Below are 13,883 nucleotides of genomic sequence, written 5' to 3' on the forward strand. Positions count from 1 at the left end.
TAATCTTCTTTCTTTGGCTTGGCTTCGCGGACGAAGATTTATGGAGGGGGTAGGAGGGGGAGGACGTGGACCTGTCCTCGGGCCTGCGCAAAGGAGCTTTTAGGTGGAGTGCAGTGCGCGCAGTACTGGCCCCACCCTTTACACCCATGGTTCGTGTGCCGTGGCCAAGCAAGCTGGGACGTGGCAGCGAGGTCCTTGGGTCGTAGGTTTTATATCGGAGTGGCCTTCTCCTATGCAGGTTTCTTACCCGGGCTGGAGGGGCCTGCCTCCCCTCCTAGGTCGGTCCATACTGCCCGGACCGGGGCCTCCGTCTGCCTCACTCGACCGAGGCCGGGGCCGCCGTCTCCCCCTTGCTCCTGCCCGGATCGGGGCCGCCGCCGTCTACCCTTCGCCCGGACCGGGGCCGGGGCCGCTGCTGCTCTCCCTGTGCCCGGACTGGGGCCGCCGCCTCCCACTCCCTGTCCGGACCGGGGCCTCCGTCTGCCTCACTCGACCGAGGCCGGGGCCGCCGTCTCCCCCTTGCTCCTGCCCGTATCGGGGCCGCCGCCGTCTACCCTTTGCCCGGACCGGGGCCGCCGCTGCTCTCCCTGTGCCCGGACTGGGGCCGCCGCCTCCCCCTTGCTCCTGCCCGTATCGGGGCCGCCGCCGTCTACCCTTCGCCCGGACCGGGGCCGGGGCCGCCGCTGCTCTCCCTGTGCCCGGACTGGGGCCGCCGCCTCCCCCTTGCTCCTGCCCGTATCGGGGCCGCCGCCGTCTACCCTTCGCCCGGACCGGGGCCGGGGCCGCCGCTGCTCTCCCTGTGCCCGGACTGGGGCCGCCGCCTCCCACTCCCTGTCCGGACCGGGGCCTCCGTCTGCCTCACTCGACCGAGGCCGGGGCCGCCGTCTCCCCCTTGCTCCTGCCCGTATCGGGGCCGCCGCCGTCTACCCTTCGCCCGGACCGGGGCCGGGGCCGCTGCTGCTCTCCCTGTGCCTGGACTGGGGCCGCCGCCTCCCCCCCGGTCCGGGCGAAGGGTAGACGGCGGCGGCCCCGATACGGGCAGGAGCAAGGGGGAGACGGCGGCCCCGGCCTCGGTCGAGTGAGGCAGACGGAGGCCCCGGTCCGGACAGGGAGTGGGAGGCGGCGGCCCCAGTCCAGGCACAGGGAGAGCAGCAGCGGCCCCGGCCCCGGTCCGGGCGAAGGGTAGACGGCGGCGGCCCCGATACGGGCAGGAGCAAGGGGGAGGCGGCGGCCCCAGTCCGGGCACAGGGAGAGCAGCGGCGGCCCCGGCCCCGGTCCGGGCGAAGGGTAGACGGCGGCGGCCCCGATACGGGCAGGAGCAAGGGGGAGGCGGCGGCCCCGGCCTCGGTCGAGTGAGGCAGACGGAGGCCCCGGTCTTGTTTTAATACTCCAGTGTTAAAATAGGTTGTATTAAATGCACCTTGGAGACCAAAACCCAATTTCCTGTCTCATTGCAATGTTGTGGCTTGGACTTGTTCTACATTCAGGAAACACATCCGTAGAAGATACATCACCAGGAAACAAGTCACTAATGAAGGGGACACTGATAGATTTCAGCAGGACATAACTACAGCAGTGAAATAGCCAAATGTGACTGGTGCAGTTCATCAGCATCTGTAAGATAATGGTTTGATCAAAGAATAATAAATGTTAACTACTAAACACCACAATATTAAAGGGCTATAGGGATATTGATCAAATGATTATTTCCTTATTGAAGGTTATCATTACCCTATAACCCTAAGTGGGGCTAGGTTTGATTCACTGAGAATAATCAAAACTAAAAAGCAGTAGCTCAGATGACTAAAGCAACATAAAAATAATAGAAAAAAAATTATAAATTACATTGATTTATAAAACCAAGGTAATTTCAAATGATCTATACAATTTCAAATCTGAAATCACATAACAAAGCTTTAGGGAAAAGGGCAAATATTTAATAATCCTCAAATATTTAAACATGACAAGGGCTCAGGAATCTTGTGGCCTAAATGGTTTGTAAACCAGCACAAATATTTTAATAGGAAATCCTATTTTAGGCTTTAAAGATTGTCATGTTAAAAATTTTGAAAATGGCAATGTAACCAAGGACCGCCTTTAGTGGGTGTTTCCTACATAAATCAGTTTGCACCGTGTGTTAAATCAACAGAATGGATTTACTAAAGATATGGCTATCCCAAACAAATATTAACCCATACTTACTGGACTTGTTAGTTCATATAGTTAGATGAATCCTTGTTTAATTATACAGCTTTACACAGAATTATAAAGTAACAAGCAATACATTTAAAAACAAAGGTTTTCACAACTTTCAAACCAAGGACAAATGTTACATTTCAATAAAATGTTATTCTCAACCATATTATAGGATTGAGTATGGCTATCTGATCCAAGCACCAAATGACCAAAAATATTTATGTCCTTTTCCAGTCTGGTTGTGGTTGATTCCAGTTTTAATCTGAGACCCAAGCAGACCTTTTCTACAAAGTAACAGACTGATCTGAATCAATAAAGTTTAAATTAAAATATTTTGTATATAGTGTAATAATCTTTGGCTTGGCTTCGCGGACGAAGATTTATGGAGGGGGTAAAAAAGTCCACGTCAGCTGCAGGCTCGTTTGTGGCTGACCAGTCCGATGCGGGACAGGCAGACACGATTGCAGCGGTTGCAAATGAAAATTGGTTGGTTGGGGTTGGGTGTTGGGTTTTTCCTCCTTTGCCTTTTGTCAGTGAGGTGGGCTCTGCGGTCTTCTTCAAAGGAGGCTGCTGCCCGCCAAACTGTGAGGCGCCAAGATGCACGGTTTGAGGCGTTATCAGCCCACTGGCGGTGGTCAATGTGGCAGGCACCAAGAGATTTCTTTAGGCAGTCCTTGTACCTTTTCTTTGGTGCACCTCTGTCACGGTGGCCAGTGGAGAGCTCGCCATATAACACGATCTTGGGAAGGCGATGGTCCTCCATTCTGGAGACGTGACCCATCCAGCGCAGCTGGATCTTCAGCAGCGTGGACTCTATGCTGTCGACCTCTGCCATCTCGAGTACCTCGACGTTAGGGGTGTGAGCGCTCCAATGGATGTTGAGGATGGAGCGGAGACAACGCTGGTGGAAGCGTTCTAGGAGCCGTAGGTGGTGCCGGTAGAGGACCCATGATTCGGAGCCGAACAGGAGTGTGGGTATGACAACGGCTCTGTATACGCTTATCTTTGTGAGGTTTTTCAGTTGGTTGTTTTTCCAGACTCTTTTGTGTAGTCTTCCAAAGGCGCTATTTGCCTTGGCGAGTCTGTTGTCTATCTCATTGTCGATCCTTGCATCTGATGAAATGGTGCAGCCGAGATAGGTAAACTGGTTGACCGTTTTGAGTTTTGTGTGCCCGATGGAGATGTGGGGGGGCTGGTAGTCATGGTGGGGAGCTGGCTGATGGAGGACCTCAGTTTTCTTCAGGCTGACTTCCAGGCCAAACATTTTGGCAGTTTCCGCAAAGCAGGACGTCAAGCGCCTGCAAGCTCACACCAAGACACAAGAGAAACTTGTCCGTGAACTACTCTTTGCAGATGATGCCGCTTTAGTTGCCCATTCAGAGCCAGCTCTATATAGTGTGACTTGTTAACAAATGTGCATAATGTTGCAGAGGTCATCATGAATTAGACTTATCACATGCTAAATTACTGGATTCCAGCAGAACAGGATAAGACACAAATTAATTTAACATGTAAAGTTGCTCAAGTGCAAGTGTCCTGGAAAGGCTGTTGTGAAAACTGAATGCTTAATTATCCTTGAAGAAACCAGAGAATAATTTCTCCAAATATTGTGACTTGGAATGTCAATTCTTGATGACAAGACTTCCAAAAAGTATAAGCTTATTTGCCTAATGTTTTTAATTTGACACCATGAAAATAAAACGTCATTTTGAGTTTACAGCTTTAGCAAAATAAAATTGCAACCTGTAATCATTCAGACTAAGAAATAAATTGCCGAAGTTTCAAGCTGGTGGTCTCCAAGCTTTATTTTGTTAGTTCAGTAGATCTGGGTTCTGATCTGTTAAAGAGCTACTGATGTCGAAAGCCTTGTAAAGATTCACAAAGTTCCAACACCCCTCCAGCCTCTGGAATTCTTGGTACAATTCAGTGCAAGACCTTCCATAGTTCCTGAATATCCCACAATAGCTGTAAGCCATTTAGTTCCTGACTTCCATTCACCTCAAACAACTAGATGTGGTTGCTGAGTAGCTTTTGTTTTGCTATAATTCAGTTTTAATAAAAATGAAACAGGATATTGGTGAGATCAGTAATCAAAAGATCACATAATGAGAACACTGAATAGCTTAATGTGACACCCAAGTTTACTACTATCAACAAGTCTTCATCCTGAGGTAAGTCAGACCACTTATTTGGATGAATAAATAACTGAATGTTTCCTTTAAAGGAGATTTCTCACAGCAAAGGAAACCACAAAGCCTGGCAAGTACTAAGACCGTTATTACTGCATGGTGTGCATGGGGGAGGAAAGAGGGGTCAGAAGCACAAAGTAACAACACAATGCAAAGGACTTGATTGGATTTTGTATTTTCTATTTTAATTCAGATTTCCAGTATCTGCAGACTTTCAAATCAAGTCCTTGTCATGAATTTCGCTTGGTAATTTTCAATCAAAATGTTAAGCTTCATACAGATTCAGAAGAACAACTCAGCCTTTTCAGAAACCCACCGAGGAGCATCTTAAAATTTTTATGGACTATCATGATCGTATTGTTTCAGAACCTGCATTATGCTAATACTACCTGTTCCATTTATTCCCAATGGTACTTATGAGTTTGAGATTTTGGAATACAATGGACAATAGCTGAAATAGGATCAGGTGTAAACTATCAACCACTCCTCATTGAATGGCAGAGCCGTCCACTTCATAAAGGTAACAAGTTCCAAGATTTGGATCCAATGGCAATGAGGGAACTGCAACACATTTCCATGTCAGGAAAGTTCAGTAGATAGCTGCTGCTCTTGATTTTATTCAGGCTGGAAGTTATACATCTTGAAGATGTTGCTGAAGCCTTGGCAAGTAACTGCACTTTAAAAATAAACACTGCAGCCATGTTACATTAGTGGTGGAAATGCCAAATGTGGGTAGTAATGACCATGTTGTGGATGGTGCTCAAAACTTCTTAAAAATTGAGTTCCACTCCCCAAGCTAATGAAGAACATTCTATCATACTTCCAAAGTTAACTGTGACAAAGGTTGAAAGACAATCCAAGACAACGATTCTCTGTATAAAAACTACCCTCTTAACTTTGTACGACTACAATATTTATGTGGCTAATATAGTTAAGCTTCTAGTGAATGGTGTTTTGGTGAAGGGACACAAATGGAATCGAAAAGTGCACAATCATTGGACATCTTCCCATTCCCTTTCAGGATTTGAGAAAATGTATCCTCCACAACATTTAGGTTCACTCTTTCATCTTCACCATGGCCACATTCCTTCTCATACCACTTCTACACCTACAATTCCACCTCCCCCCTTCTTAGAGAACCAAACACACTTTGGAGCAAAGCAGCAAATCACTTGTATTTCTTCCAGTTTATTATGCTGAATTCAGTGCTCACAACGTGGTTTCCTCTACATTGGGAAAGATGACAGCAGATCAAGGGACAACCTCCAAGGTTTAAATTGCTGACCTCTTCTTCTGTGGCCTTCTCCGCTGCTTTAGAGAACAATTTCAAAGTTCAAAGAATATGTTCCTTTCTGTTCCTCTGAAGGCTACACTTCCTCTTGCCCCTCAAGTTTTTAACTACCCTTGTCCATCACCATTCGTCTCTGTCATTCAAAGTCATCCAGTTTCATACTTTTCTCTCTGCCCCTTCCCTGTTTATTTTTAATTTTAAATTCTACTTCTCCTAGATCTGATGAAAGGATATCGATCTGAAAAATTAATTGTCTCCTTCCATAAATGCTGCTGAGCAGTTCAAACCTCTGCAGTACTTTGTTTCTGGATTACTAGCAAGATCTGTTGATTGCAGCGTCAAAGATACTTTTCGCATTGTTCAAGATTCAGTGCAGTCTGAGTGAATGATAGTCTGGACCACCCCTTCTTTTTGTGGATAAGATGGGCAAACATTACTAGATAACATTCTAATGCTATAATTACATAGAAATTTAGAAACAGGCAGATCTTAAGCTAAATTCTTCAGTACAAGTCTGGATGTTGACTGGTCTCATGATCTTTCCTATATCCTGCACTGACAGCTATTTTATGATAATCACATGCAACAAGTCCACTTGTAAATTGACTGATATCTATGATGATGAGGTGGGGGGTGGGGGGAGATAGATGATGCAATTGGGATATCTGGCTGAAGATGGATGAAAATGTTTTAGCTTAGTCTTTGATAGATAAGGATTTCCTTGTGACTGCCAACTTCAATCAGATGTAATACAATTCATCATGCAACGATTAAAACTCATGATGGTTAGTTGAACAGAACTTAGTTCTTGAAAACAGGGATGTGGAAGATCATTTTAATCTAATTGTATAGCAATAGATTGAGAAATTATCACAACCAACAACCCTTTCTACAAGCACCCTTGCAAACTCCTTTTTAGATTACAAAACCAGAACAGTTTAATTCACTCCATAAGGGATAGCCTAGTCACTTGCCACTTTAATTCGCCATCTCACTGCACTCCAAGCATGTCTGTCCAGTGAAGCTCAAGGTTAGTTTAAGAAACAGCAATCATATTTCAAAAATTCACATCATCCCTCCCAAGTCAATGTTGGCTTCCACACAATTTCAAACCTTTGGGAAGTACTGTTAGAGTAGCCGTTAGCGCAATGCTATGTCAGCACTAGTGATCCAGGTTTGAATCCGGTGCTGCCTGTAGGGATTCTGTATGTTCTCGCTGTGTCTGCATGGGACTCCTCTAGGTGCTCCGGTTTCCTCCCACAATTCAAACCGCATGGGGATTGTAGATTAATTGGTGTATTGGGAGAGTACGGGCTCATGGCCTGGAAGGGCCTGCTACCATGCTTAATTTTTAATTAATTTTAAGTTTACAAAATGCTCCATCGTTCTCAATACCCAGCCTCATTCACTTCTCATTTTTTCATCCCACCTAAGACCGGATTTTCCATTCTCTGCTTCCACATTCATTTATATACTTCTCTAACCACTTCAATTTCTGATGAACAGAAACATTGTTTCTCACCATGTCGACATTGCCTAACCTGCACAATTCAGCATTTTCAGTTATTGTACTATTTGAATATAATTCAAACTTAATCACTTCAATCGCTAACCTGATCTATTCATCACTTTTTACTAAAATGGTATTGCAAAGTTGCATTAATTACACTCCCATTACTAGTATTACATGACACATACTTTCTCTAAGAAATATTTTTGCTATTGTCAACTATCCTTTTGCTTTCCCAGCTCAAGACATTCACTTGAAGATTAAAGAGTAAGGCGGGGTAGGCAGATTTTCTGGAGCACTTCGGCAATTACCATTATTAATGCATAACTGAAACAGCTGTGTAGCCAACCTTCTCAAACTGAACTTGCGAAGCAACCCATAATCCACTCAAGAACCATTTAGCACCTATTGTTCAAACAGGAAACATTCCATGTTGTTTTGCTTCATTTAAAGTTATTTAACATCTGAAATGTGACATTTTACAATCTAAAAATGCAGGAAGTTTCTCCACCCAGAAAACAGAAGTCAATGCCAAGGAAAATATATTAGAACCATTGTGCATTGGGAAAAGGTGACCTCAAATGAATTCAGACTCTTATTGATTCTCCTCTTTGCAAATGAAAGGATATTATTCCATATTGATGATATCACTTTGCTGACTCCTTCAAGTTCATCCTTTAAAATATTACATCTAGATTAAGCATGGTTACTAACAGAATTGGGTGACCATAATTAGCTGCTCAATGCCACCTTAAAGTAGGCTCCTACAATCCAGACTTTTGAGGATATTGAAAATCAGACAGAATGGGAGTGAAATCTCAACGAGCTGGGAATGGAATGAGTATGGAATAACTGATAACATTTATTCAAATCAGTTCCACTCGCCACAGTTGGGAGCCCGATAGTGTATCCAGACTGAAATCTCAGAAATGTCCACAGTTGCATGGCGTGCATGAGACTCAGATACCAAAAAAAATTGCTGAATAAGCAATCTAAAAAAAAAAGTTTTCAATTCATACATGATTAAAACAGTCACAATTGGACTGAAGATACCTGGAATTTTGGGCAATGAAAGTAAATGCAGTAGTGTTTACCAAGGATCCTCACTGTGAATGCCATTCACAAAGGCCACATATTTTTCCATCCTGTTCTCATATCCCCTTCACCTGCCAATGGAATCCAATCTCAGCAGTTTCTGCTTTCACAGTTCAACTTCAAATCAGACTCTTTTCCAGTTAATCATGTACCAGCAGTGCCTTGTTCTTCTTTCAATTGCTGGAAACAGCAAATCCACATGGTCTCATTTGTCCACAACTTAAAACAATTATATCTTTAGCATTCTGTCTGCACGGAGGAAAAAAAGCTAATTCAATTGGATTTTTAAAAATAATTTTCATGTTGCATTCATCACAACACACTGCTGCATGATGCCATAGAGATAGCCCTTGCTACAATTTGCATCAAGGTTGCCAGTTACATTGCTACAGCCTGATCATGGACCATCCTGATTGGAAATACAGCCAAGGCCAGTTCAGGTCACAAACTAACCCCCAGTATTTGTCATGCACCAAATGTACACATAAACCTTGTGTACAACAATAATATCTTTCATGAAGTTAAACAAGAAAGTATGCAGATGCTGTGATTGTAGTTTAATATACAAAAATGCTGGACAAACTCATCAGGTCATGCAGTATTCTTTACAACAAAGATACATAACCAATGTTTCAGGCCTGAGCCCTTCATCAAGGTACATCGTCAATATATTTCATGTTTATGCTTATGAAACCAATATTGCTCACTTTCCACAAACCACAAGATTCAGTTCTGGGTACCTGGCTATTTTATATAAATGAAAGTATTCTGTTATTTTTCTGAATTTCCTCATAATATTAAGAAGGCTGGCAGTGAGAGCTGTGAGGACAATTCCAAGAGGCTGCAAGATGAATTGGACAGATTAGGAGAATGGGCAAGTATGCAGCAGGTGCAAAAGTATAATATAGTTAACTGCAATATTATTCACTTTGGTGGCAATAATAGAAATGTAGATAATCTGAATGGCGAGAAATTTGGAAAAAGGGAAGTGCAACGAGACCAGAGGGTCAAGGTGCATCTGTCATTGAAGGTTGGAATACAGTTACAGCAGGCGGTGAAGAAAGCAAATAATAGGTTGGCCTTTATTATGAGAGGTTTTCATTATAGAAGCAGTCAGGTCTTACTGCAGCTGTATAGGGCCACATTGAGTATTCTGTATGGTGTTCTTCTGATCTATGGAATGACATTCTTGCCATTGATGGTATGCAGTGAAGTTTCACCAGACTGATTCCTGTTTGGCAGGACTAACAGATGAAGTAAGACTGGATAGACTTAGGTTATACTCATTGAAATTTAGGAGAATGAGGGCATCTCATTGACACAAAAAATTCTGACAGGACAAGACAGAATAGGTGCAGGACGAATGTTCCCAATTTTGTGGAAGTCTAGAATAAGAGGTCACAGTCTAAAGATAAGCAGTTTAGGATTGAAATGAAGAGAAGCATTTTCACTCAGAGTTGAGAACTTGTGGAACACACTACCAGTAAAGGTTTTGAAGCCAGCCCATTAGATATATTCAAAGTGGAGTTGGATATGGCCCTTATGGCTAAAGGCATAAAGGGATATGGAAAGTAGGCATTGGATAAATAAGTCCTATGATCAGCCACAATCACATTGAACGGAGAAGGCTATAAAGGCTGAATGCCATTTTCCTATACTTATTTTTCTGTTTCTCTATTAGGATTGATATGCACCCACGTTGAATTTTTTCTACTTGATCATAGTCTTACTGAATACCACCATGCCTGTCCATTTCTGGCTTTAATTCTACAAAATGTACAAATTCAGTGGCTTCTGGCTTGGCAGACCCTGGGGCAATGAAAACTCATTTGTTCATAGTGCCTCAATTTAAAATGACTAATGAATTAATCAAAACACCTAAAAATACAATGCAATTTTTTTTCCCCCACAATGGGACCTCAGTAATTACCTGGAAAATTACCTGGCCACATCTTAACCTCAAAGTAAATCAAATTGATTTCCACATCAACCTGGAAGAAAATTATTGGCGAGAAGGAAGAGACTGCCTTCTACATCAAGGAGCCCCAACAAAATCTAGTCAATGGAAATCAAGGAGCAAAACATTCTTTTAGGAGTCATACTGGTCCTGGAGGTCAATCATCACAGAAAAATACTATAGGAGCTGTGGTGCTACTTTGTAAGGCCTGATTATCAACTACTTTGTCATGTATCAGTCAAGAACAGTACAGGGGCACAGGAAAGAGACAGCTTTCAAGCTACAGAGAAATACAGAACAGGACTGATAGGATTGCATTGATCCAATAGGCTGAAAAATGAATTGTTGAATTATGTTTTATTCTATTTGCAACACCTCTGGAAATGGAGATCATGAATGCATACAGCAAGCCTTGTATGAGCTGACAAAAGTAACATTCAGGTTTCACAAGATCAAAGCATTGACAATTGTCAGGTAAATATCTAAACATCATTAACATTCAATGGCAATACCACTGCAGAAATCTCTTTGTTGAACATACAAGAAATGACTATACACACAATCTACAATCATAAACATGACTACAAGAAAGGATATTAATCTGACCATCCTGTGGATGTGACTCAGCTCCCAAATTTTTCCACTACCAACAAGAACCTTTTGGATACATGATGGAATGAACTTCATCTGTTTGGATCAGTGTAACTTCAACAACACTATACAACTTCTTGATTGCCATTCTGACCCCCAACGTTAAGTAGCTTCTCCTTCCATTCATGGTATACCATGTAATGTTCAAGATGGACCTCAATTATTCAGCAAATGTTCTTCAATAGCACTTCTCAAAAATGCTACATTTAGGCAGAGGACAAAGGGATCTAGGAAATGAGGGCCTTGTCAGAAATCATTCAGAGCAGGACATGCATCATCCTGGGTAACTGGGTAACAAATATGTAAATGCTGCATATTTCGGTGTAAAAGTCCAGTCATAGAACCTTTAAAAATTTCTCAAAGTGGTGGGGGGGGTTGACTTGTATGCCAGATATACTTTTAAGACCTTAAAATCACCAAAAAAACCAGATTGATGTTGATACGGCATAAAAGTCAATGCTGGAAGCACCTCCCCACTGTCAGCACTTCCTGACACCTCCCCACCATTGGGCGCTGCCATAACCGCTCCTACCTGGGACCCTGAGGTTGCCGTCGCCGCTCCTGCCTGGTAAACTGAGGTTCCTGCTCCCGCTGGGTGCACGACGTCACCACTCCAGCTCCTTGGGCCATCACCACTGCTGCCTGGTAGGCCAAGGTTTTTTTTTTAAACTTAATTTACAGCTTTATTTGAAATTGGGGTGTTTAAAAAAAAATTTGAGTTGTTCCTTGGAGGCCCAGACAGCCCAAAAAAAATGGGGGTCAACTTGTACACCTGATACAATATAAAATCATTAAAATTAGGCTAAAAAAAGGGGAAGGGGGGGGGTTGACCTATCTGCCGGTCGACTTATACACCAAAATATACGGTAGTACTCCTACTTAAAAACCCATCTTCAACACACAAACTGCAGTGGCTCAAATCAAGAACTCTACATCACTTAACATTAGATAGGTACTAATTGCCAATTGCAAAAAGCTTGTTCTTAAATGAATTGATTACTCCATTTTGTAATGAGTTCCACATTCCAATTACTCTCATCATAAAGGGCATAATTCAAATTATAAAATGGACATTAGTAAATATAATTTGTAAGAAATACATGAGACATGCAGCTTAAACAGTTTAATTAATCCTCATTTTCAGAGTGCATCTCCATTGTAAGAAACAATTCCACTCACAATACTAATTAAATAAGGCATTAATCATAACGTAGAACTACTAAACTGATTACAGTTACACAAGTATACAGGGCATTGCCAACTAATGATAAATTCCACACAAAGTCATTAAGATAAACATTCTAACAGAACAATTTATAGGAAAGAGAATTCGAGACTAGCTTTCTTAACCCAATTCCTTTCTCAGATATTACACCACCAGTTATCCACTCCAATTAATATTCAAAGTCCAGTTAACATCTCACAAAATCAATGTCAACCTCATATTCTTTGTTATAATAATACTCCAAGTTTGCAGTGGTGCTGTACAGTCTAAAAACCTGATATCTTGTTTACGTCCACCCAACTGATCTTTCCCCATGTTTGTGAAGGTTCACAGAAAATCAACTGAAGATGCAGAAAATAAAAAAAAACAGAAAATACTGGAAACCCTCAGCATTCTGATGAGTCTATCTCAATACACAAGAGTGCTGGAGAAACTCAGTAGGTTATACAGCATCAATAGGAATTAAAAGACAGTCAACGTTTTAGGCCTGGGACCTTCAGAAAGTTTCCTGACAAAGGGCTCAGGCCTGAAACGTAATTATCTTTTACTTCCTATGGCTACTGCAAGACCTGCTGAGTTTATCCAGGACTTTTGTGTATTGCACCCGACCCCAACATCTGCAACATTCTGATGAGTTTACCTCTTAGCAGAGGGATCACTAGGAATGAACCACAGTAGATTCTGGACCTAAAATGTTTTTGCCAATTTGAAAACACTATCTAGCTTTACAAATTTCCCCACACCAACCCCCTCCCACCCCAGTACTTTTGCTTGTACTACAACCTTCCTAGAAATGTAATGGTGTTTATATGATTATTCTCTGTTTTGTCCTTTTACATCTTTTCACCTTTTGTTCATAGTACAGCTCCTGCCAACTCTATTTAAGCAGCAAGGGCAAGCATACTTTAACAAGGATGGTTCAAGTAGGAATCTGCTCTCAAATGACAACCAAACATGAAAAAGTGACTTTCTCTTTAGTTCAAGGAAATCTGAACTAACCATGGATTCTTAGGTAAATTCATTGGCTAAAAGAAACAAGATTGAGACATTCAAGAGTAGAGGTTCAGGATTAGACTCTGCAAATAGGTCCTCTGTGCCAAAATATCAACTATTTTTTGGCATCAACTTCTTTTGAACAAGACCTCTACAATTAATTAACAGAGTAATGATTGCCATATTCAATACATTATGAATCACTTACCCACAACCATCAATGTGAATTCAAATCCTCTCTTCACAGACTTTCTGTACACTTGATTAGGAAGGTTTGCAAAACCCACATATCCTTCAAGATTCTTTTGTTGCTGCAACAAAACAATCACAATTAATTTCTGCAGGAGAACCAATAAACTCACACCAAAAACAAACTCAGTAGTGGAAGAGCCAAGTAAAATTGACACAGCAAACTTTCTAATTTTAACCATCACAACTAAATGTCAAGAAAGCCAGACAATTTCACATCAGGTTCAATTAAGAAAATAATATTTTGGATACTTACTGCTGTTGTTAAACCCAGAAGTCCAAAATTTCAGACAATGAAATATCCAAGTGGCATGAGAATTCAAAATAAGATGCAGTATGATCAACCCCAGCAGAGCATGAAACAAAAAAAAGGTAAAGATTAGTCCAAATACAATTACATCGACTATTCGATAAACATATTAAAATCCTTGATACATAAAAGATTTACAAAGACAACTATTTACACACAAAATTCTAATCACTTACAGTCACTAACCACTAGTGACCCACAATTCAAAGCACCAGTC

General features: G+C 42.1%; 1 protein-coding gene across 8 annotated transcripts in view; it reads right to left on the reverse strand.

Annotated features, from left to right (window-relative positions):
* Positions 1–13,883, reverse strand: part of LOC138755288 (septin-7) — a 196,317-nt gene that overhangs the window by 131,305 nt on the left and 51,129 nt on the right. For all 8 annotated transcript variants that reach the window (XM_069921003.1, XM_069920997.1, XM_069921001.1 and 5 more), the window contains one exon: positions 13,316–13,418. In XM_069921003.1, coding sequence (XP_069777104.1) covers positions 13,316–13,418 — 103 coding nt within the window. The remainder of the gene's footprint in view (positions 1–13,315; positions 13,419–13,883) is intronic.

The sequence above is a fragment of the Narcine bancroftii genome, chromosome 2 (genome assembly GCF_036971445.1).
Source record: "Narcine bancroftii isolate sNarBan1 chromosome 2, sNarBan1.hap1, whole genome shotgun sequence".
Taxonomy (NCBI): Eukaryota; Metazoa; Chordata; class Chondrichthyes; order Torpediniformes; family Narcinidae; genus Narcine; species Narcine bancroftii.